Source organism: Eutrigla gurnardus, assembly GCF_963514095.1.
Source record: "Eutrigla gurnardus genome assembly, chromosome: 6".
Classification (NCBI taxonomy): Eukaryota; Metazoa; Chordata; class Actinopteri; order Perciformes; family Triglidae; genus Eutrigla; species Eutrigla gurnardus.
Window position 1 is genome coordinate 20,300,669 of NC_139920.1, and position 24,208 is coordinate 20,324,876.

The following is a 24,208-nucleotide window of genomic DNA, read 5'->3' on the forward strand; positions in this document are numbered from 1 at the left end:
GTTAACGTTAGCGGACCGGGACCGGGACCGTACCATGGGGCGTCACATTCGGGGGGGGGGAGGTTCGGCGAGGCCACTGCCAAAGACCTGATCCATCAACGTAAAAAAACCACAACCTCGTGTCACATTAAAGGGGATGTTAATGAAACTGCCCCCCGAAACAAAACACAACACAAAACTCTCCAGTAGTTACCGGGCTGAATTAAAGACTACTTTGTGTGTGTGTAATCCCGGTTAGTCCCGGGGTGAAGGGGGGGCTTCAGCATACCTATCTCTGGGGTCAATCCACGAAGTCTGCCGGGTGTTGTGGTCGATGAAGAAGACTCTGCCGTCGTAATCCCGGGCTTCCTCCCAGCCCGCGGGCAGCGGCAGCTCCGAGCTCTCCCTCCGCTTCCCGCCGCTGACCCACGGCATCGCGACGGGACGGTGCGCGAGCCCCTCTGCCCTGGTTCTGGTCCCCCCCCGCCCCCTCCCTCCCCGAAATAAAAAAAAGTCGCTCTTTCACTGCATTACAACGAGCCTTCTCCGCCTCGACGCGCTTTCTGTCGGCGCGAATGGGAAAAACTTTCCGGCGAAAGTTGTCCGCCCCCCCGCCGGAGCTACATCCACGCGTCTCCTCCCCCCTCTCCTGGAAAACAACACACAAATAAAAAATAAAAAACGTCGCGGCGTCGCGGCGCTCTCACGGTCCTCGGTCCTCCATGTTCGCCTCCTCCACCATATTTCATTCCTCCGTGTCCATATTCGGCTCGAGCTGATTTGCATAAAACGGGTCGGCCGCGAGCGCCTTCTCGTCCAATAGGAAAAGAGCCCCCGGAGCTCGGCTCTTCCTTAAAAAAAAAAAAGCGTCGCCGCACTTTTACCGTAAAAAAGTTTTAACTTCTGCGCTGAGAGAGAGAGAGAGAGAGAGAGAGAGAGAGAGAGGGAGAGAGAGAGAGAGAGAGAGAGAGAGGGAGAGAGAGAGAGAGAGAGAGAGAGAGAGACAGACAGACAGAGAGAGAGGGAGGGGGGGATAGGGGGGAGAGGGGTAACGGCTACGACGACAAGAACACGTTTAAATAACTTTATTGTTCCGCCGTCGGACAACAAGCCGGTGGAGTCACATGACGTAGCCGCGCGTTAAATAAACGATAGTTCGTTGTGTGGAAACTGACCTGAAATCAGGTAGTTAGTTTAACGTTAAACACAGCGACAGGACGCCCCCCCCCCTCCTCCCACCGGGGTTCGTTGCTGCTGACTGCGGGCTTATTTAAATGGAACAACACCGACACCTGGCGTCTCCTGCAGGTACAACACTGTCACTTTTAATTGTGGGTCATTAAACACTTTTACGTTATTTCTGAACTGTTTCTTTTCCATAACACGTCTTATTCCAGACTGGTGGAAGGAAAACTTTTACTACTTTGTCTATTTGTTTTTTAAAAAGTTGCCATGAGATAATAAAGGACCAAATAAACACATCGTTTTAGAAAACCTGTAATAAAAAGCTTCAGCGATCAGCTGGAAGAGTCATGGTGACATCAGTTAGTTAAATGTCTCATTAAAGTTCAAAGGTCACAGTGTTTCATGTCCTCATGGACACTAAACGATGATAAGAAAAGAGAATATAAACATGATTATATGATAAGAACTTTATTATCTTTATTTACTGATCCACTACTTTGAGATCCGTTTCCTTTGTTGTCATATTTTGTCTTTTTATTTTTTTATAGTAATTTTGTTTTTTTGTTATCCTTTTATGTCCCTTTTAGTCATTTTGTGTCTCTTTCTCATGAGGAAAATTTTTTTCCAGTGGGGTTTGGTTTTTCCAGTAACTGACCAGTACATCTGACTGTGTGCATGTGCGTGTGTGTGTGTGTGTGTGTGTGTGTGTGTGTGTGTGTGTGTGTGTGTGTGTGTGTGTGCGTGTGTGTGTGTGTCCAGACGTCAGTTCAGTTAGCTGAGCATTTTGTTCTCCAGAAGTAGGAGGAGTTTATCAGGCCTTGGATTTTTTTGCGTGTGTTTTTGCATTCTTGTGTGTGTGTGTGTGTGTGTGTGTGTGTGTGTGTGTGTGTGTGTACGCCTGGGTAACATGCTCTCACATCCCAGCTTTGATGCTCTCCTCCTACACGGCTGACAGCAACAATCAGCTGCTCTGTGTGGCATCACAAACACAGAACGAATCCATCAGAGAGAAGAGAGAGAAGAGAGTCCTGCAACGTTACATCTCATTACACACGAGTCAGCGTTAATAAGCAGGTTTCATCGCCCTAGCATGATTTCATTACAAGGATCATAAATTAAGCAAGTCGAAGGCGTTTCCATGTGTCTGAAGGAAGACCTGCTTTCATTCTACATTATCAAAATAGATCATAATAATAATAAAATTATGCATTGTTATAAAATAATTTTGCATTATATACTGTATTCTGATTATCACATGTTATTTTTATTCAGAACAATTTTGCACACATTCTTTTATTTCTTTTTGTTATTGTTCTTGATATGAAGTGAATTAACACACTTTTTATACATTTTACATATTATATTTTGGTTCAAACAGCCCAGTGATGGATATGTTTACTTTTATCTTCTATGGAGAATCAGGTGTTTATCAGTTAGAAGCTTCATTCATGTGAATTTTAAGATCTAAAACTGCTTTGAACGCCTCTTCAGCAGTGTTACGGCTTCACCTAGTGGCCAAAAAAACACAGTCGCTTTTCTTTGTAGAATTGAAGCTCGTTTTACTGTTCACTTTGTGTCTCTGTGTTTGTATTTGTTCTGAAACAGGGGAGTAAAATCTTTTTTCCAGTGGGGTTTGGTTTTTCCAGTAACTGACTAGTACACCTGACTTTGTGTGTGTGTGTGTGTGTGTGTGTGTGTGTGTGTGTGTGTGTGTGTGTGTGTGAGAGTGTGTGTGTGTGTGTGTGTGAGTGTGTGTGTGTGTGTGTGTGTGTGTGTGAGAGAGTGTGTGTGTGTGTGTGAGTGTGTGTGTATGTGTGCGTCCAGACGTCAGTTCAGTCAGCTGAGCATTTTGTTCTCCAGAAGTAGGAGGAGTTTATCAGGCCTTGACTTTTTTTGTGTTTTTGCATGTGTTGTGGTCGTGTGCTGTTGACGCTGACCATCTCCCCCCCCCCCCCCCCCCTCCCCCCTCACTGCTGCCTATTGGCACAGCAGCCGGAGCAGGAGGACCAGAAGGGGGAGGTCCTGCAGGGCCCCCCTCTCCTCGCTGCAGCAGAAGATGTGAGCTCCTGTTTGAGAGTGAGCTGCAGTCTGCCTGAAAGCTCGCCGCCCGTCCTCAGGTGTCTGAAGAGCTGCCAGAGAAGAAGAAGTGCAGCCAGAGAAGAAGAAGTCGGCCGAGCGTGGAGGAGAGAGAGGACATGGATTCGTGCTCCTGCGCCCTGCAGCTGCTCGGCATGCTGGTCTATGTGGCGGCGTGGCTCTGCGTCCTGGCCGCCACCATCCTGCCTCAATGGCTGACCATGTCCACGGCGCTGCTGCCTGTGGAGAGCTACGAGCTGGGCCTGTGGGAGACCTGCGTGGTCCAGGACATCGGCGGCATGGAGTGCCGGGCCTACGACAGCCTGCTGGGCCTCTCCAGAGACCTGAAGCTGGCCCGCATCCTCATGTGTGCCTCTCTGGCCGCGGGCATGCTGGGGGTCCTGGTGACGGTGCCCGGACTCCAGCTGGTGAAGAGCTTCAGGGGCCACGGAGGCCTGAAGAGGACTCTGACGGCAACGGGGGGCGTGCTAGCGCTGGTCTCCGGCGTGCTGTGCCTGATCCCCGTGTCATACATGGCCCACATGGCCGTGCTGCATTTCTTCGACGACAAGGTGCCCGACGTGGTGCCGCGGTGGGAGTTCGGCGAAGCCTTGTTCTGCGGCTGGGCCGGCGGCTTCCTGCTCATGGTGGCCGGCCTCCTTCTGGTCGCCTCCTGCTCCTGCTCCCCAGAGGAACCGCCACTGGCGGGGCCGCAGCAGCGCAGGTACCGGGTCATGAGCACTGACGTGTCCTTCAGGAAGCGCTCCGAGTACGTTTAAAGGAGAGTTCCCAGCATGCAACACAATCACCTGACAAACACAATCACCTGTAGAGCTGCACCTCCGACCGCTTTCACAGTAACCATGGAAACGTTGTACACCGAAGACGACGACATCCGGCTTTTTTAGCGCTCGTGTTGATCGATCGCTTGTCTTCTAGAACCTGCTGTGACCCGTAAAAACTAAAAGGATATTTTTTTAAAGATGTGTTTTATGAGATGCTTTCTATTCCTTATTCAGGAGGTTTCTCTGATCAGTGCAAACAAAGGAGACAAACCTTTTCTGTAGCTTTTAAAATGCTGTGATTGTAAGTTATTCTTGATAATAGATCATGAGTTGCCGATGATTCACATAAAGAATATATGGAAATTATGTTGAAAAATCGTCCTTTATTATGTAACATGTTTGTTTTTTGTAGATAAAATGAGAAGCTATGACATGTTTTCTGGCTGCTCTTTTCCATTCGGTCCCCTATTAGTCCCATAAACCTGACCCCCCCCCCCCCCGTCCCGGTCTGAAGCGGTCCCTGGGGCACTGGAAGCCGTCAGGTGTGTCCGTGGCGGTGGAAACGCAGCTTGAGACTAATTCCATCAGATTTCCTGGTTGCTCGCTGGGCTAAGCTGTGTTTAATGAATGCTCTAATGGGCGGCATGTACGGGGAAGAATGCGGAGCGGGTCGCCCTCGCCGCTTTGACATCATTACACAGATTTGTGGAGGTCAGAGGGCGTCTGCAGCGTGTACACAGGTACGGTTGGTTCGGTGTCGTCAGCGCTGATAGCATGAAGCTAATGAGAGATAACGATGTTGTCGCAGACGTCGACTAGAAGGAGAACCTGATCATAAAAAGTGGTTCTGCTCAGTCCCCGGCCTCGGACAGGAACAAGACCTCGACTTCACTTTGTTGAGCTTCTTTTGTAGTCGCTTTGTCTCGTTTTAGTTGTTGTGTGTCTCTTTGTAGTCGTTTTGTTTATCTTTGTAGTCGTTTTATTTCTTTGTAGTTGTTTTGTGTCTCTTTGTAGTTGTTTGTGTCTCTTTGTAGTCGTTTTGTTTCTCTTTGTAGTTGTTTTATTTCTTTGTAGTTGTTTTGAGTCTCTTTGTAGTTGTTTTGAGTCTCTTTGTAGTCGTTTTGTTTCTCTGTGTAGTCGTTTTATTTCTTTGTAGTTGTTTTGTGTCTCTTTGTAGGCGTTTTGTTTCTCTTTGTAGTCATTTTGTTTCTCTTTGTAGTCATTTTATTTCTTTTTGTAGTTGTTTTGTGTCTCTTTGTAGTTGTTTTGTGTCTCTTTGTAGTTGTTTGTGTCTCTTTGTAGTCGTTTTGTTTCTCTTTGTAGTTGTTTTATTTCTTTGTAGTTGTTTTGTGTCTCTTTGTAGTCGTTTTGTTTCTCTTTGTAGTCATTTTGTTTCTCTTTGTAGTCGTTTTATTTCTTTTTGTAGTTGTTTTGTGTCTCTTTGTAGTTGTTTGTTTCTCTTTGTAGTCGTTTTATTTCTTTGTAGTTGTTTTGTGTCTCTTTGTAGTCGTTTTGTTTCTCTTTGTAGTCATTTTGTTTCTCTTTGTAGTCGTTTTATTTCTTTTTGTAGTTGTTTTGTGTCTCTTTGTAGTTGTTTTGTGTCTCTTTGTAGTTGTTTTGTGTCTCTTTGTAGTCGTTTTGTTTATCTTTGTAGTCGTTTTATTTCTTTGTAGTTGTTTTGAGTCTCTTTGTAGTTGTTTGTGTCTCTTTGTAGTCGTTTTGTTTCTCTTTGTAGTTGTTTTATTTCTTTGTAGTTGTTTTGAGTCTCTTTGTAGTTGTTTGTGTCTCTTTGTAGTCGTTTTGTTTCTCTTTGTAGTTGTTTTATTTCTTTGTAGTTGTTTTGAGTCTCTTTGTAGTTGTTTTGAGTCTCTTTGTAGTCGTTTTGTTTCTCTTTGTAGTCGTTTTATTTCTTTGTAGTTGTTTTGTGTCTCTTTGTAGTCGTTTTGTTTCTCTTTGTAGTCATTTTGTTTCTCTTTGTAGTCGTTTTATTTCTTTTTGTAGTTGTTTGTGTCTCTTTGTAGTCGTTTTGTTTCTCTTTGTAGTCGTTTTATTTCTTTGTAGTTGTTTTGTGTCTCTTTGTAGCTGTTTCGCTTTTTTTGTGTTTAACTTTAAAAACCCTTAAGCTTAAAGCCTTTGTGGTCATATCGAGTCTCTCCCTGGTCGGTTTCTGTCTCTTTGATTGACATTTTGTAGGTGAAGCTCAGTGGGGGCCCCTGAACCAATGTCTAATGCAGGGAGGACCTGGAAGACTTGGAGGAGCTGGAGGACCCTCTATCAGCAGCCCAAAACAATCAGATTCATCTGGATCACTGTAAGGGGGTCGGACAGAGCGGAGATCCTTCTTTTCCTGAGGAATGATGGTTGAAGACATCCGACTGCAAACAAGCAAACACTGAAGGGGAAACATAATCCGATAGTTTCCAGTCCAGGAACCTGATCCTCTAGACTCACAGTTCAGATGGAGATGCAGATTAGAAACTCAGACTTTGATAAGATACGATTGTCATGTCGGGAATTACCGTCTTCCGTTGCTCAACACACTGATGAACAGATAAACCATCATCATAATCTACCTACACTCACATTCACCAAACAACCACCGAACGCTCCAATCAGTCTCATCTGGCGTCAAAACAGAGAAACACAACCAGGTCTCCTCCATCACAACTGAAATCAGCACTATTGCTGCTTTGTACATGTTGAAGTCCCAGATCCACCAGGAACCAAAATGGCGTCCTGTCTGGGTTCATGACATCACGCGAGGTGCCCGTTGGATTTCACCAAGCTGGATTCACTGGATCTAGCAAGACCCACGTGGGCTGGAGGAACCCAGAATAAACTATGTATCTGTGATTTAACATCAATAACTAGATGAAAATGATGCTGAAATAACTTCATAATGATGGTGATCAGTAAAAAGTGTCAAGTCATGCTTTGTTAGGTCCGTCTGCAAAACCACAGGATAACTACTTTTAAAACCCTTGTTTTCTGAATGGAGTCTGGTTGATGGGTGCTAGGCTATGCTAACATTGTAGCTGCTCCATCAACACTCCAAATAAGGTCATCTAGACATAAATACGGCAGAGACCTTGTTGTTTGGACCACAGACAGTCTCTGGTTTCTCCACATGGTCTGGTCTGGTCCCTGGACTAATGTGAGCTACCACCCTAGACCTCTGGGGGACCACAGAGAGTCAGGACAAATTTCTCGCTTAAGTTTAAATATTTCAACTTGAGTGAATTGTGTTAATTATTCAAATTCATCTAATTTGTTTTGCAACCTTTGCTTAAAAAAACCTCAAATCAGCTTAATGTTTGTTGTGAACGCAGCATGAAATTGAACCAAAACAACGAGCTGAAAGAAGCTAAAACACTCTAAATAAAAACTCTAAGTAAATATAAGATATAGATTTTAACGTTGTGCTGTTCTAATGACATCACTTCCTGTTCTTACAGATAACAAAACGCTCCATCGTGTTGCCAGAGTTCAGGGCCGGACAGATGTTATAATAAACCATATCTCTCTCTCAGCTGTTATCCAATAGCGATGCTCGGATCCAGAAGTCTGAGCCAGGGGGGGGGGGGGGGGGGGGCCGTGACGCGGCGAGGTGTGGGATCCTAGCGGGTCAGGTTGAGTAGGGGGGGCGGGGTCCCACCCCGGTCACGTGACCCGGGTGGGAGAGTAGACATGTGAGTCCTGAGAGGAGGCCTAGGAACAAAAGGCCTCTTCAGCCGAGGGCGCTCTCTGTCAAAAGAGCGAGTCCCACAAGTGGATGAACGGTAGACCAGGTCTGGTCCTGTGTCCCCCCCCCCCTTACAGCAGCAGGACCGCTGATCAGGATCACGTTGACTTTATTATTCAGAAGCATTCCTGCAGATAACAGATTTGGGGGGAAAGTATTCAAATAATTCTTGGTCTCTGTGTAAAGAAAACTCCCACATCTCCCTGCTGCAGATAAGATAGTTTATCTCGTCTGTAAAGCAAAGTCATCTGATGCATCATGGGGGACGGCAGGGGGGGGGGTAAAACCACCGACGCCACAAAGGTGACATCTGATCTCTTCAAGAGAGACGATTGGTGGAGAAGCTCCGAGCAGATGAGCCATAGACTATCTAATCAGGATCAGATACCAGCTAACAAATGCGTTCCATCTCTGTGAGCCACGTCAGTCCACTTCAGTCTTCTTAAAGCCGTAGAGATGAATGATAAGCCTGATAACGCATTTAACGGCGTGTTAAACATTAAACCAGTTAAAGTTAAACCAGAGACGAGACCAGACCATATGGAGAAACCAGAGACGGTCTGTGGTCCCTCAGAGGTCTACGATAGTAGCTCACATTAGTCCAGAGACCAGACCAGACTATGTGGAGAAACCAGAAACTGTCTGTGGTCCAAAAAACAAGGTCTCTGACGTATTTATGGAGCAGCTATACAATGTTAGCATAGCCTAGCACACATCAACCAGACCCCAGTCAGAAAACAAGCGTTTTAAAAGTAGTTAGCTTGTGGTCTTGCAGACAGACCTAATGAAGCATGACTTCACACTTTTTACTGATCACCATCATTATGGAGTTATTTTAGCATCCGTTTCATCTGGTTATTGATATGAAATCACAGCTGAATAGCTTATTTGGGATTCGTGGGACATTTTAGTCCTTTAAAGGTAACCAGTTTCTGAAAAATGAATTAATATTATTATTCATTTATTATTACCAGGGTTTTTATAGCAGTTTTTATAACAAATGATAAGTTATTTTCAAAAAAAGTTGTCTTTATCTGGAAAAATCAATGTTTTTATTACTTAAAAAAAAAGTCAAATCCGTTTTTTACTGTTCAGACTTCGGTTCAGTGACTATGGATTGTGGGTAATGTTGTCTCCGGTAAAAACAACATTGTCTTTAAATTAGTTTCCTTCCAACAATCCAACAGACACTAAGCGAAGCTTTTGCCATCATGCGGTGTCTTCGTCGTTAAAGGCGGGATTATCTCGGCCCCGGGTGTCTCCGTGAGACTTCCCTTCCAGGGCCGTGTGAGTCCAGGGTCCGTGGAGCGGGTCTCCGGGGGCCTCGTTGCTCAGGGGGGCCCAGACGTAGCGGTAGCAGAGGAACAGCAGTCCGCTCACGAGCATCAGCACGCCAGCGAAGACGCCCACACCGATGGCTGCGCCGACCTGCTGCCGGAGGGGCGCGGCGGGGAGGTGGAACTCCGGGGGGAAGTCTATGGTTCCGTTGTTCAGCACCGAGGTCATGTTCCACGCCAGCGGCACCAAACACAGCGCGCCCGTCAGAAGGTACAGCGCCCCTGCCAGCACGAAGGCCCGCCTCACGTTCCCGCGGTCCTCCACCCAGAAGTACACCTTCCTCATGGCCACCGCGCCGCTGACGTTCCCCGCCAGGCCACAGAGCAGCGCCAGCACCATCAGCACCTGAGCGGCGGGGATCTCGGCGGGGGCGAAGGGGTCCAGGACGCCGATGGCCCGGCAGGTCTCCATGCGGGGGAGGGCGTGGCTGTAGAAACACGCCCTCCAGATGCCCACCCACGCCACGCCCGACGTGACCACGGACACGTCTGCCACGTGCCACAGGCGCCACTCGTTGAGGCCGGTGGCGGTCAGGAGGAGGATCCATGCCAAGGCGCCTGCCATTAGGCCCAGGAACTGCCAGTGAGCTGTGTGGGCCAGGTACATGGTCCCAGCCTGGCGGGGTGCAGCTAACGTTTGGAGAGGCGCATTGACGGTTCACTCATTGTTGTGTAGTTTCTCCTGAAAACACAAACAGATAAGTTCTGAGTCCACGTTCTCAGAGTCCACATTCTCAGAGCCCACATACTTATTCGGGCAATAATCTACATTTTATTTGGTTTCTGTTTAAAATTCAAGATCAGGAGAAACCTGGACTTTAAAAGGGTCAGTTAACCTATATATAATTTATTTTATTTTTTATCTTACATCGTAGTTAAAATCTAATGTTTTCGCTTAAAATCGCTACAAAATTGAAACAAAACAACTTGTTTCTAATGGGACACAAACTTCGGTTTCCTGGGTGAAAGTCCTGTGTGTGTTTTACCCGTCCACCACCCAGACCTCCTCCCGACGTGGACTCCCACAGACTTTTTTAAGCAAGTTTTTGATTTGTCAAGTGCAAACATAATCCACAACAAAATATACAACATTTTTTAGGGGACCCATTAACTCCCTTCAAAAGCAGTTTGTCCATTTTAACAGCTAACAGGGGTCATTTTGCTAACAGCTAATAAGACTAATAGAGCAGGTCTAGAAGAGCACCAAACCTTGTGACCCCGAGGTCTTTGGGGTCCCTGAGGGTTTTGGTCTCTGTGAGGGTTCATAATAATAAATCAGTATCTTTCTTATATTAACTTACATACACTCAAATATCTTAAACTGCAATATATAAAAAAGGTCCTTACATAGTTTATGAACAGGTACAACAGGTGTGTGAAATATTCTGTAGTATTTCAAATCAAATCAAATCAATTTATTTGTAAAGCACATTTAAAAACAACCAAGATTGACCAAAGTGCTTAGTTTAACACTAAACTGCTCAACGTTACGTAATTAAATGTGATTAATAAATCAAGTTTGCTATTAAAAACATGATCAACTCCATGAATGTGACCAAAATAAAACTTCTGCATATAATAACGCATGTAATTGCAATTATTCTACTTCTTTTCCATAAGCATGTAAAACTCATTTATTGTATTTATACAAATAAACATGAATAAATATGTCTACGGAAGAAGAAGTTGGACTTTAAGATCTAATTTTTGGTCATTGGCACAAGACATTAAGAAACTTTGAGTAATCTTAATATTTAAACTGTATTTTTAAGTTGAAAACATAACATCTACAAATACAACGGCAATGACTTTTGCATGTTTTGGAGAATTTGCATCAATATCTTCCAAAATGAAAAATCCAACTATGTTGAAAATTAGAATAAACACTTTTACGTGTGTTAAAAGGTTGAGTCGATGATTTAGATCTCAACATAATAAATAGAAACTCACCTCGATGCGTCTCAAGCCGTCTCGTGAACCAAATCCTTCCTCCACTGCTGTTGATCACCGGACACCGGATCCACACTTTGTTTGGTCTCCGTGAGAAAGTGGCGGTCGGAGACTCCAAAGTCTTCTCCTGCAGGGCGTGGAGGCGTTAATGAGTGACAAGCCTAGCGCCGGACGACAAATCAATCAGACACACGACGGGGGCGTGACTTCAGCAGACTCTTTATTTGATAAGACGGCCGGTGAAGGTGACGCTGAGGAGTCGGGCTGCAGCAGCAAAGCGCGTGAAAACAAAAACAAAACGTGCAGAACAAACATCCTCCGGTGGCGTTTACCTCCGCGAGGACGGATTCAATCCTTCCAGTTGCTCAAAATCATAACTTCTACATATTTGGCTGCAACAATACGGAAGAAGAGAAGAGCAACGTGGGATTTATTCATAGTTTTGAGTCAGTCTTTAGGTCAGAATTCTGTCTTAAACCTCTGAATAAAGTAAAAATTGGAATTCTTTGAAAAAAGTCAGAATTATTATTTTAATCTGAATACAGTCAGAAAAAGGCAGAATTCTGACTTTAAATGATAAGATGGCGTATTAGGGCCACTGTAGAAAAAAAACAAAAACAAAAAAAAGGACGGAGCCAAGAGAAAAAAAGGTTTGCCATATTGGGGGGAGGGTGGGCTAAGATGCTAGCAGTAGCTTTCCCGTGTTGTCATAGCAATGGCAAGCAACTTATATTCAACTTACCAACCACCCCAATCAATAAACACCCATAAGATTTCGCCTTATATAAATAAAACCAACAATAACCATCAACAGCCATCAGGACCTTAACGAGACGTTGACACGTGATGTATTAATTAAGAAAAATACATGTCTACATTCACAGGAAGTTAGCTAGCATAAATGCCGGTTCTTAGCACCGTAATAAACTCACAATGTGCAACTTTTTTTCTCAGAATATTGCCCCCCTCTCTCAGCTCCTTTTTTTTTTATTTTATTTTTTATATAACTACAGTGGCCCTAATATGCTGTCCAAAAATAGGACTCAAACTCAGAATAATAAAAAAAACAATAATAATAAAAAATCACATGTGGCCCTAATTGTCTTCCGTACATAAATGATCAACCTGAACCTGAAGTTATTTTTTTTAGTGTTGAAATTTAGCTCAAAACAAGTGTAGTGACTATGAACATCAGTACAGTGAAAAAAACAAAAAACAAAAACAGACAGATGGTTAACGTCGGCGTCTACATGAGTCCGAGGCACTTCAGTACGTGGATTTAAAGTCTGGATGTGAAGCGCTGCGGTTCCTCTGAGACCAGGATTCGCTCTCTCCTTGGGTACATTCACAACATCCCAATGTTCTTCAGTGAGCACAAACATCTTTAGTAAAAAGGCCACTAGTTTATATATATATATAAATGTTTTTTTTTTTAAACAAACAGGTTAGCATTTAGTGAAATATCGGGGCCAGATTTGATGCGTTTCAGATTGTGAAATTATTCAAACATGATAAATACTAGTTGCTCAGCATGCTGCTCAAAACGATAAAATACTGTCCCCTCCTGCGCAGATTCAAAAGGCTACAATAAATTACTAAAAAAAAACAAAAATAACATGAGGATAAAAACAAGGGAAACGTGAAAGACATCAGGTTCAGTGGTTGGTTGGTGGATGAGTCCTCATCTCTGGCTCCCCCTGCTGGACGCGGCGCTCCACTGCGGACTTACAAGGCCAGCCGCTGCTCCATCGGCAGGCTGTCCGTCAGACACTTGAGCTGCTCCTCGCCCAGCTTGATCTTGTCCTCCAGCTTGCGCTGCTCGATGATGAGCGCAGACTTCATCTTGACAAAGTGCTCGTAGTCTGTGAGGCTGTCCTCTGGCAGCTGGTTGGCCAGGATGTCGTAGACCACGCGCTCCCGCCGGTCCAGGTTCTCCTTCAGCTCCTTGGCGTCCTCGTGCTGCCGGATCAACAGCTTCCTCTTCTCAGTCAGCGTGCGCTGTGGAGGAAGAGGGCGGCGTGTTAGGGTTCAGGTCTCCACCGGCTCTACTGGGTCTGCAGCGAAGATGCGTACTCACCCTCTCGTCGGCGGTGGTGTCCTCCTCCAGGCTGTTGAGGGCGTTCTCCACGCGGGCCAAGCGGCCCGACAGCGACAGCAGCAGGCTCACCACCTTGTCCAGGTCGCCCACGAACATCCGGAACTTGTCCAGCTCGTTGGGTTTGCAGACCTGCTGGACTTGGGCCTCCACCTCGTCCCCCAGAGCGTTGTTGTCCAGGACGTCCTCCTGCAGACTCTCCCGGGCGTCTCGCAGCACCTGCAGCTTCCTGCTGAGGCTGTCGATCAGCTCTTGCTGCAGACGAGACACCAAAACCTTCAAGCTTTATCTGATCTGACATACAGCATGTCTGGGTTCACCAGCCTGGTGCTCATTTATCATGTGGTTGTGGTGATTCACCATTTTATTTTTTATCCTCCTCCTGTTCGGTGGAAACAGGAAGTTCTGAGAGACGAGCTGCCGCTAACGTGCAGCTTGTTTCTCTGAGAATGAAATCCTTCATCTGGTTGAAACCTTGTTCAATGTACTTGGTTGGTTGGATGTCTCTGTTGTATGTTGTCATGAAAATTGATGCAGCAGTTTCCCTATTATCCAAGACAAATTTCTCCTTGGGGAGACCAATAAAGTAACTTTGACTTTGAAACCCACCGAGATCTAAAAAGCCTGTCGTAGAAATGTAGCTAGAGACTGAAAAAAAAGCCAGTTTCTGACAGCTACCTTCATTAAAATGACAGATTTTTAGACATTTTAATGCGCAAAAAGCTGCATTTTATATCTTATTTTGTTATTTCTATGTTCCTATGTCTTGTGATTCCGTACCTTCTTGTTGGCCAGGTCGATGTCCAGCTCATCCTCGGAGTCCTCCTCCTCCTCCTCCTCCTGCATGTCCTTCATCTTAATCAGGAGCTCGGCTTTGGGGGCAGACGTGCTGTAATACGTCGAGCTGGTTACCATGGTGACGGCTGCCGCCATGCTGTCCTCCTTTTCCCTGTAAACCCAGTGATTGTCACGTGACTGAAGCGAATAAAAAACACGGCAGGATAAATGACGGCGGCGCATTAGTTAACAAAGTTAACAAGTTAACAAAGCTTTGAAAATTAAAATAAAAGTCCTCATTTAAAAAAAAGTGATTAAGTCTTTTTAGTTATTTTGTGTTCAACTAAGTCACACAATAACACAGTAACTGACTGACGGAGACAGCTGTAGAGCAGCAGCTCCTGTGTTCTGAGGTTAAATCAGTGTTTTTGTGAATGGAGTCTGGTGGCTTTGAAGAGAGACTAGATAACAGCTTCAGTTCCCCGTCAGAAAGAGGAGGAAATAATCTACATAAAGCGTGCGGTTAAACTGATATTGATTGTTTTAGTCTCTAACATTCGTCCACAGTGGTTGTTACTTTACTCCCATACTTCCTTCTGTTTCTCTGAACTCCATCTCAGCAGTAAACCACTGACTGGGGATCAGTAGAAACCCTCCAGCTGATCACAGACATAAACAAAGCCAAAGCGAGAGGCTGACCTGTCGTCAGCAGGCCGGCTGGCGGTCTGCTTTGGGGGAACCTTCCGGCGTTGGTGGGCTCCCTCCAGCAGTTGCTCCCCCTGAGGGAAGATCCCCTCCATCAAGTGCATGGTGGTCTTCATCTTGCTCTGATCCAGGATGTCAGCCAGGGATTTGTCCTTGTCCATGATGTCCCTGGCCAGCTCCTCCCTCTTCTGATCCTCAGACAATGGCGTTGTCTCTGGCGGCGGCAGCTGCTCGCCGCCAGCATTGACGTGATCTCCCACTGTGGTTATGTAGGTGTCCATCTGAGCGGCCGCCGTGCTGTCGGCCTCCCTCTGCCGAGTGAACGCACAGAAGACCGAGTCCTGCCCCATGGCCCCCAGGCCACCGAGCCGAGCCACGCCGGGACCCTCGGCTTCCACGGCGGGGGGGTCGATGCGCTGCAGATATGGACTCAGCTCCTTCTCTGCGACGCCCTCCGAGTGGACGATCCTGATGGGAACCTTCTTCACTGCAGAATGCTGGTTTTCTATCATGTCTTGCTGCGTCCTGAAACAGGAAGACAGATCGTTTCAATAGAGAGTCTACGGATATTCGTTTTCAGTCACTTCAGGCACAACCAAGATTTAAAGTCCAGAGTGTCTGTCTTCCATAAGGTGACGGGAGTAAAACGGCAAGTGGGACTTAACGTCGGGAGGAATCTGATTTGATCGTAGCTCACGAGTGTGACGTTAAAAGTTGTAGATTGATCAATGGATGGATATTATATGTTGGTACTAGCTGAACTCATGTTATATTTTGTTTTCCAGGCTGAAAAAAAAATTGATTTTGATCAAAGAGAGCACAGATCAAACCATTTAGAAAGAATATAAGCTGATTGGTGGCTAAATAAAAATAAAGCATTTACAACACTCAACATTAAAGCTGGATGGATATAAATGGCAAAGGTCAGTGGAGAGTCAGTGGAGTAAAAACAGACATCCAGACTATAAACTATCAGCTTTTTAAGGCAACAAAAATCTTCCTGTTACGCTACAGAGACGACCTCCGGTGGCATCTGCTGGTCACTACAACACATCACATCAAAGTAGCATCATAGAAGGAGCAGCGTCTGGTCTGGATTCATGACGGGATTGTGAATCGTGCCGGGTTTCTAAATAACGGGGTTTACCGTCACACCGCCCAAGCCAACCCGGGATGTGAAGGTTAAAAACGGGGCTCGGCTTAATAAGTTATTTTTCCATGTCTCAGTACTCTGAAGACATCTGGACCGCTCCTCCCACCACCACTTCCCTGCTCACTGTAATAATCCTGCTGCTCAGAGAGAAGTTTACGACAGATGATATCAATTAGATCCGAATCAAGAAGATGAACGAACAGCTTCACGTTGCATTCAGCTCAAACCGAGCCGAGCGGCTTTTACAGAAATGTGGAGAATCCCTCTAATCGACTGCGGCTCACATGTTCCTTCAAAAGGCAGCGACTCTCAATAAGCTCCTTTGTGCTCGTCGCATAAAAACACGAGGAGTTACAGCGTTGGGACTGAACTGGCTGTTTAACAGCTGCGGAGACACTTTGGAACAAATCTGATGAAACCAAAACAACTTGTCACCTGTCCGAGTCCTGCAGGGAGAGCGGAGGCTTGTCGCTGAGTCTCTGTGGTGAGAACTGTGGCGATGGCGAGCGCTGCTCCTCCATAGCAGCCGGCTGTCTGGAGGAGGAAGCCGGGGGAGAGGAGGCAGGCTGAGGGTCGGGTGATAGATGATGTCCTTTGTCCACGAGTCCTGTGTCCGGCTCAGGGTCTCCCTTGGTAGAGTGGGTGGGGACAGAGTCTGAGTCGGCGCTGGGAGAGCATCGGGTGGAGATTTCACTCTGGGAACCGGCGAGGGACTCGTGGGAGTCCGGGTTATTGGGCGGGGGAGGCTTCTCCGGCGCTGAAGGCTTCCTCCTCGGGCCAGAGGGGGGCCCGCCGAGGCCCTGGAGCTCCGGCTGGGGGACACCGTGGGAGATGTACGTGGGTCTGTGGTTGCCAGCGGCGGTGGTGGCAGCGGCGGGAGTGGCTCTGTGTCTGCCGTCTCCTGGGTTCGTGGGTGGAGGAGGAGGAGGTGTTGCTGGGTAATGCTCCGGCTTCTCCCTCACTTTGCAGTCGCCGGGCCCTTCGTCGTCGGGGAACCTGAGGAACACAATGGGAAAGCTCTTAATTGCACGGCGTTCGGCAGCCAGGGCGGCCCGGGTCTATCATCTACAGCTCAATCAAATAATAGAGCTGTTCGCCGTCCCAGCAGCCACTGTGATTAAACCGGCATGACAAGACACACGTCTGCTTCTCCTCTCCAGCCTCCTCCCTGCTCAGCTGGCAGCCCCAACAGGAACATTTCAGTTCCCACAAGGCTGCACAGAGGAATAAATAATCCTCCAGTGCAAAGAAGCAGGACCGGATCACTTTTTCCTGCCCGATTCACATTCATGGGTTTAACTCTTTGTAGGTAAAGTTTAGACGTGGAAGAGGAACCGGAGTCCTCGGGTGTCTGGCAGCGAGCTAAAAGGAGTTGGAGTGACTAATATCTGTGCCGCTATTCACCGCGATCCAGACATTCGTGGAAAAAAAGCATGTAAAGCCGCCACGTAATGTTTCCAAGCAAGCTCCGATGTAAATTAAATTAGGAGCACCGGGAGAACGTGAAGGCATTAAAAGCATGCAGCTTTGATTAAAGCTTCATTCTGCAGTCACAAGATGCAGAAAGGTGACTTTGAACAGACAGACTGCAACTTTTACAAGCTGCGACAAGTCAGCCAATTAACAAGCTGCAGAGAAAGTCACCGCTCATTAACACCAAAACTTTGATTTTCTCTCTCACGCCTCCATGGCGAAACAAGAATCCAAACATTATATATAACAATGCATTGGATTTTGTTGTTTTTGTTTTCTGTCAGCTGTGTTAATTCAATTGTTAATTTATTTCTGTAATCTTGTCACGTTGTTTGTTTCTTGTCTTAGTAGTAACTAATAGTGTAACTAAATGTTTCAGATGCTACTCGTGTGATTTTCTCTGCACCCTTAATTACGTCACATATGTTGGTACCAGCTGAGCTCATGTTACATTTAGTTTTCTAGACAGAAAAAAATGGATTTGGTATGAATATACAAAGAAATGTATATTTTTTGCATCTGATCAGAGAGAACACCGATAAACCATTTAAAAGGAATATCAGCTGATTGGTGACTAAATAAAAATAAAAGACATTTACATCACTAAAATGTAAAGCTGGATGGATATAAACCTTCAAAATGTGACAGCAAAGCTCAGTGAGTCAGTGGAGTGCTGAGTAAAAAACTGACATCCCGACTATAAACTATCAGCTTTTTAAGGCAACAAAAACTTCCTTTTCCCCCTTAGCATGATGGTCTATAAAGCTTGGTTAGTACGCTCAAGGTGCATTATAGGATACTATACAGGGTATAATAAATCTCATAAACATTCAGACAGCAGAGAACTGAGATTTCTGACAAAGCTCAGGACTTTAACTATGTTCTTTTAACTTCTTTGTTCACTGTGAAGAGAGAAATTCAATGCAACACAGATGCAGATGGTCATTTTGTGGGTGAATTATTCCTTTAATTATTCCGTTGATGCTGTTTTTCGTGAACACGATACTACACTCTGTCCTATCAGATAGGAGACCGTGTTTGCAGACATGAAGCCACGGCAGCGTGTTTAAGGTTTTAGTAACAATAGTCGTAATAGAAGTTGTTAACTCACCGTATGTGGCGTTTAACTGCTGTCATTTCCACCGAACACAAGCACACGAGAGTGACTGCACCGGTATCAGTAACACCACCTGGGTGGAGCTCGCCTCGCTCCGCTCTCACACATCACAATGACGAGAACCGTTCCGTTGTTGTAATGCAAACGCCGGAGTCACCTGCTGCGACTCCCACAATGAGGTTTCTCTCAACGACGAGACACTCGACACCCTGCGGCGGGTTTCACCCGCGGGAGTTTTAGTTACTGCATTTACACTCCGGAAGAACTGGTTACAGACCATTAAGTCATCTGGACCACGTCACTGAACGCCGGGGGGAAAAGGGAATTATGTTTCAATTATTGATGATTAAATATAGCAGATGTATATTGCATAAACCTGCATTATAGCAGCATTAAACGGAACAGTTCACTTCAAAATACATATTTCCCCTCAAAGCTGTAGTGCTTTTTATGAGTCGAAAGAGCAAGGGGGGCGGGGGTTATAACCCCGATGACATCATTAGGGTGCCACAGATGACTTGACACGACTGTATTTTTGGCCTGCGTATCTACTCTCCATGAGTGTTAAACTGAACTTGATCCATTACCACAATAGTGGAAACGAGCTGCCGATGTCAAGACTGCTCAGTTGCTCACCGGCTTCTGCAAGAGACTCAAGACTCACTTGTTCAGAGTTCACCTGGACTCTGCATAGCCTCCCTCCTTCACCCCCCACCGCCTCTCCTCCCCTACACCCAAAAAAACAAAAACCTCTACACTAACTTGTATATTTGTACTTCCTGGCACTTAAAAACAGTACTTGGCTTCGTGTAGCATCTGACCCTAGCTATCTTTGTTGTATACCAGCAGTGGGGTAACCTAGCAATTAGGATGCTTACTGTACCGACAGATATATTGTTGTTTCACTTTCTTCTGACAAATGTTTTTCTTGGAATGCTTTGGACAAAAGCGTCTGCTAAATGCCCTAAATGTAAATGTAATTAAAGAGGTGGACTACCCCTTAAATACCAGAAAACAATCACAGCTGTCTTCCACTCAGTGGTTGCAAGGTGGAAAAACACTGAATAATTACATTTTATGGAATGAAAGGAAAATAAGAGGTGAATAGCCATCAACAATACTCATCATGCGTTGACATTCAACAACAGTATCTCACTGTTTTCTTATGGGATCATCACAGGATCACATGAAACAGTAGCGTCACCTGTAAACACTTGTGCCCTACCCATAAAACAAACGGTTACTAAGGAGGAAGGTTCAAACCAATGTGACCAAACCACTACACACACACACACACACACACACACACACACACTTCGATTATAGGTTAGCATGAATTTAGCATATAGCCAATGATATCGTCTAGTAGCCTGCATAACAGAATCAACAGCAAATCCAATAATCCATAATAAGAGCCACTTCTGCAGTGAGCATGCTAACACACTCACAATGACTATGCTAACACACTGATGTTAAGCAGATATAATGTTTAGCATGTTAGCATGCTAACATTAGCTAAGGTTAGGGCTCTCTGGAGCCCCATTCCTCCCTCAGGGAGAGAGAGAGAGAGAGAGAGAGAGAGAGAGAGAGAGAGAGAGAGAGAGAGGGAGAGAGAGAGGGAGAGAGAGAGAGAGCGGGTGAAGCAGTGAGGGCTGCTGGAAAGCTCACGGTCGGATCCACGAGACCCCTTCAAACCCCGGTCTCTCCAAGACCACCGGATATAGCGGTCTGTGGGGGTAATAATCTGGTGGGGAGAGGCTCCTCCCACTGGGGAGAGGTTCCTCCCACTCAGAGTAAAAATATCTAGAATTCGCCATGTGGCGGGTCCGAGCTAGACTGGAGGTCATTGATCACCAATACTGGATTAGTTGCAATGTTGATGCTGAAAGTATTTTTCTTGCAGCTTTATTGAAAACGTAACATTTTAAATTCAGAATTTTCCAAACTTTCAAGACATTGTACAAAACCTGATTTAACCATAAACCAAAGTTTTGGACACATTTAATGTTTGAACTGCTTATGGGAAACTCTCTGAAGTTATTTAAAGTTCATCCTGAGGGGAAACATAAACGTTTGTAAGCAGATTTCATGGCCATCTGGATCACCATGGCGGACCTATCAACAGACTAAGCTGCCATCCACAGAGCCATGCCACTAGCGTGGCTAATATACCCAATTATGCAAAATAACAGATCCCATTGCTGATAATTTCATGCCTCTATGCCGACCCCCTGAACCCCGGGGTCACTGTCACATTCTGACGGCGGGCCGAGGAAACACTCCGTCACTGTTACAGACGTGGTCAGATGCCTCGCCTACGGCAGCAAACCTCCAGCAGAACAACACAAAGCCGCGGCCAGAGAGACGGCTTGTGTTGTCACAGCTGCGCTGGTATGCCTCAACAGATCATAAAGAGCTCACTGTTCCTCTACATAGAGTCCCAAGAGTCTTGGAGACAAGACGCTGGTGTAGCAGCAGGTACATCCAATGATTTCTACTCACCCTATGGCAGCAACAAGCGGCTCAGCTGGTTTACTCTCCGCCTCAGACTTTCTTGGAGGAACTTTAATCTTCTGTGAAGAAAGTGGAACAAACACATTATTATTGGTTATGCAAAAGACATCCGAAAGCAATCCACAGAAAAGAAGGTTTCAAGTTCAAGTCGGTTTGTTAATGATTCCAACCAGCTCATGTTGCAGCTTCGTGGTTTTCAATAGAGAGAAAGAAAAGAAAAGAAAAACCCATGTGCAGGTTGATGCCCCTCTCTCTTCCTGAAGGTGTGTCATTATGAACAAACATGGATTAATATTTGACTTGGCTCTTTCCTTCCTGCTCCTGCTCCCTTCACCGCAGTGTTTGTCTTAAAGCAACTGCAGCCACAGCTTGTCTTGTGGACATCGTCATGGTGACGTCACCCGTTGTTTTGTGGACTACAGTTTTGAAGCCTTGAGTTTGGCATTTTGACGCCGTCTTTTTTGCAACCAACCAGTAGACGGAAGTGACCATATTTGGACTGTGGAGGAGGGATGGGTGGATCTGATGAACACAAGTGAGCAGAGCAGCACCCTTACTGGATCTGGATCCATCTGGATTCTGGTGTGAAGCTGCTAACAAAGTTAGCTTCTATATTTCAAGGTCAAGTGTTAAAGTCATCTTAGTAGCTAACTAGCATTGGTAGTGTGGTAGTGACCTGTCAATCAGCAGTTAAGCCCCGCCCCCTAAAGCATCCCCTGCTTTATGGTCGGTTTGACTATAAATGGACCATAATGTACTAAATGAACATCATGCTGGATTGAAGAAGACTTGAAACTAGAGATTGAGACCATAAACTCATGTTTACAGAGATAATAAATCAAGAGAGAAGTAGGCTCATTTTCTCATAGACTTCTATACAATCAGAGAGGAGGAGCTCCCTGCTGGCCATCAGAGAGAATGACAGCCTAAGGAACTCAGAGGCTCACCTGTCCGTAGATGTCAGCTGAAGGGGATGATCGGGATCTTTCGTGGAAACAGGTGGTTTTGGTTCCCTCCTCTGATCCAGGATCCAGGATGTTATCAGCGGACCGGTACCGTCCGGAGGCTTTGGATTCTGGTGGGTTTTTCTGAATAGTCCACCTGGCCTCGTACTCAGCGAAGGTGCCCAGTCTTTTCTGGTCCAGCACAAACTGATCGTGTGCAGAGCAAGGACCTTTCTGGACCTGTTCCGTGTACTCTCTGCTCCTGATGGCTTTCACCGTGTCGTCTGTTTCACTGGCGGTGGCCAGACCTCCAGTCTTGGTCTCTGTGGGGGTCTCTGCATTTGAGGAAGCTGGTTTACCACCTTCTTTCAGAAGATTCTGTTGGTCTATTAAGGAGATTTCTTCCTTCATGCCAACTTCGTGGATTTTGTCCGGATCAGAGAAAGACCTCACCTTCTTTTCTGCAGCAAATCGTTTACGGCCACCGATGCGAGTCACCTGACCACCGGCAGGCCCAGGCTTACTTGTTACCGACTCTGAGACGGTTGGCAGAGGGGCGAGGTCTTTCCGGGCCAGTGCCGATGACGGGTAGTTAGGCAAGGCCTCCGCCGCCGGGTGCTCCAGCAGGACGGGCTCCAGGTCTTTCCTCCTGAAAGACGTGGCCTTCAGCACCCTTGCTTGTGCCTCCTTCAGATTATCCTTGTAGGAGTTGGTGAAGGAGCCATCTGCAGAGGTCGGGGTGGTGCTTTCGGTGGACTTCCAGATGTCCTGATCCTCTTCAGTCTCACCCTCAGTACCAGGAAGTGCAGTGGCGCTCATGCTTTTCTGCAGCTTGGCTCTTCGCATCTGGATTTCATTCCTCAATGTGGTGGCGAAGCGGTCGCTGCGTCTGGCCTGCTTGCTTTCGAGGGACTCCTCTGTGTTCGGGCCTCTGGTTTTCTCCTCCTGGCCGGCAGCATCCAGGGACAGAGAGTGAAGCATGGGGGTCATCTGGGGGCAGATCTTGTTGTTGTTGTGATGGTGGAGTTGTGGTGGCAGAGACCGCCGCTGAGGATGATTCACAAACTGAGCGTCTGCATTGTGTCCTCTCTGGCCTCCCCGGTCCTCGGGGCCAGATTTGTTCTCTAGCACCGTTGTGACTTGGTGCTTGCTGTATCCATTGCTGTCTTTGCCGTGAAGGGAGAGTTGCTGCTGCTGCTGCTGCAGCAGATGATACTTCACTTTGGTGACGGTATGCGGGCTGAGAGAGTTGCGTTCATTTCCGGCCTGTGGCAGGTCTGCGGCGCTCTTCCGGTCCTCCGGTTTTCCCGAAGAGGGCTGGGGATTATGACACGTTGTGACACAGTAGTACCGGCTTTGTCCACCGCTGTCGGTATTTTGGTCACTGGCTGTGGTGGACAGGGAGGTGCTTATGTTCCTTCTCTGGTTCTGACCAAAGTGTTGTGCAGAACCGTTGGTGGGCAGTTCCTGCATGCTAGAGTAGTAGCCCCCCACATTCTGTGGCTTTGGTACAGACATGGCGCGGGGCTGACAGTAGAAAGTGCTTTTGTCACTGTGGTGCCTCTGGTGGTAGGGCTGGCCCTGCCGAACGTCGCTGCTGGACAGGGAGAACTGCTTGTTTGAGCCAAACTGGTTGTGATTTGACTTCTCGGAGGAGGTGTAAATGTTGCCATCATTCTTCAGCGGTGGGTTGAGGCTGCGGCGGTTTTCAGCCGAAGTCTTACAGGCAGCATGTGATTCGGGTCCTTCTGGCTGAGCTATAACGAGCCCCCGTTCATGCACCTTTGTTGCAGCGAAACTGTCACTACGTGCGGGCGGAGGTGGAGGGGGAGGAGAGGGGGATGGCGTCTTCTTCTTGGACTCGGGGACATGCCAAACCGGTCCTACGCTGATCCTACTTGAAGTGGAATGACGTGAGCCGATGGAGTCGTCCACCGGTGGACCGGCGCAGCCCGAGCCAACTCCTGGCATCTGGAAGTAGGCCACCCTGTCATCCTGCTTGACACCCTCGCCCAGGCTCTGGCTGGTCCTGCCGTTGTTGTGCTTCCCTCCCGCGTCCCACTGGCTGACCTTGTAGAGCACGTTCTCTGCTGAGGCGGCGTTGCTCTGCGACAGGCTGTAGTCCGGCGTGCCGGAGCTGGTGGAGAACGAGCTGTAGGCCGAGTCTCGCTTCCCTCCTCCCAGATGCTCCATGCTGTTGTTGGACTTGGCGGGTGACAGCTGACCAGCAGCGTATGGGTGCGAGCCGTGCTCTAGACTGTCCATGCTGCCGAGGGAGCTGAACTGGTCGGACACTCGCCGCAGGTTTGTTTGCTCCCAGCCGGAGGAGAGGTCGGTGGAGGACGAGCTGGAGGTCAAAGCAGAGGAGCAAGTGTG

General features: G+C 46.8%; 3 protein-coding genes and 1 pseudogene across 7 annotated transcripts in view; 1 reads left to right on the plus strand and 3 right to left on the minus strand.

Moving 5' to 3' along the window:
- wwc3 (WWC family member 3) overlaps window positions 1–810 on the minus strand; it is a 32,296-nt gene extending 31,486 nt beyond the window's left edge. Inside the window, exon 1 of one of the 2 annotated variants that reach the window (XM_084010607.1) lies at window positions 269–810. In XM_084010607.1, the coding sequence (XP_083866733.1) occupies window positions 269–414 (146 nt within the window). In that variant the 5' untranslated portion in view covers window positions 415–810. The remainder of the gene's footprint in view (window positions 1–268) is intronic. The other variant, XM_084010608.1, reaches the window with a different exon arrangement.
- A 627-nt stretch (window positions 811–1,437) lies between these two features.
- Window positions 1,438–5,217, plus strand: LOC311014195 (putative claudin-24 pseudogene; annotated as a pseudogene). Of its 2 annotated transcripts, none has more exons than XR_014599467.1 (2): window positions 1,438–2,890; window positions 2,989–5,217. The product of XR_014599467.1 is annotated as a putative claudin-24 pseudogene (transcript). The 2 variants fall into 2 exon arrangements; XR_014599469.1 differs by having other exon boundaries at window positions 1,438–2,860.
- A 3,715-nt stretch (window positions 5,218–8,932) lies between these two features.
- cldn34a (claudin 34a) lies at window positions 8,933–11,195 on the minus strand. The gene is made up of 2 exons (XM_084010636.1): window positions 11,055–11,195; window positions 8,933–9,786 (listed from the first exon to the last, which is right to left on the minus strand). The coding sequence occupies exon 2, from the start codon at window positions 9,709–9,711 to the stop codon at window positions 8,977–8,979; it is 735 nt and encodes a 244-aa protein (XP_083866762.1). The 5' UTR covers window positions 9,712–9,786; window positions 11,055–11,195; the 3' UTR covers window positions 8,933–8,976.
- Window positions 11,196–11,257: 62 nt separating this feature from the next.
- shroom2a (shroom family member 2a) overlaps window positions 11,258–24,208 on the minus strand; it is a 37,520-nt gene continuing 24,569 nt past the window's right edge. For both annotated transcript variants that reach the window (XM_084010590.1, XM_084010589.1), the window contains exons 5-11: window positions 21,836–24,179; window positions 20,877–20,947; window positions 16,220–16,780; window positions 14,626–15,156; window positions 13,930–14,098; window positions 13,132–13,404; window positions 11,258–13,052 (exon numbers count right to left, since the gene is read on the minus strand). In XM_084010590.1, coding sequence (XP_083866716.1) covers window positions 12,780–13,052; window positions 13,132–13,404; window positions 13,930–14,098; window positions 14,626–15,156; window positions 16,220–16,780; window positions 20,877–20,947; window positions 21,836–24,179 — 4,222 coding nt within the window. In that variant the 3' untranslated portion in view covers window positions 11,258–12,779. The remainder of the gene's footprint in view (window positions 13,053–13,131; window positions 13,405–13,929; window positions 14,099–14,625; window positions 15,157–16,219; window positions 16,781–20,876; window positions 20,948–21,835; window positions 24,180–24,208) is intronic.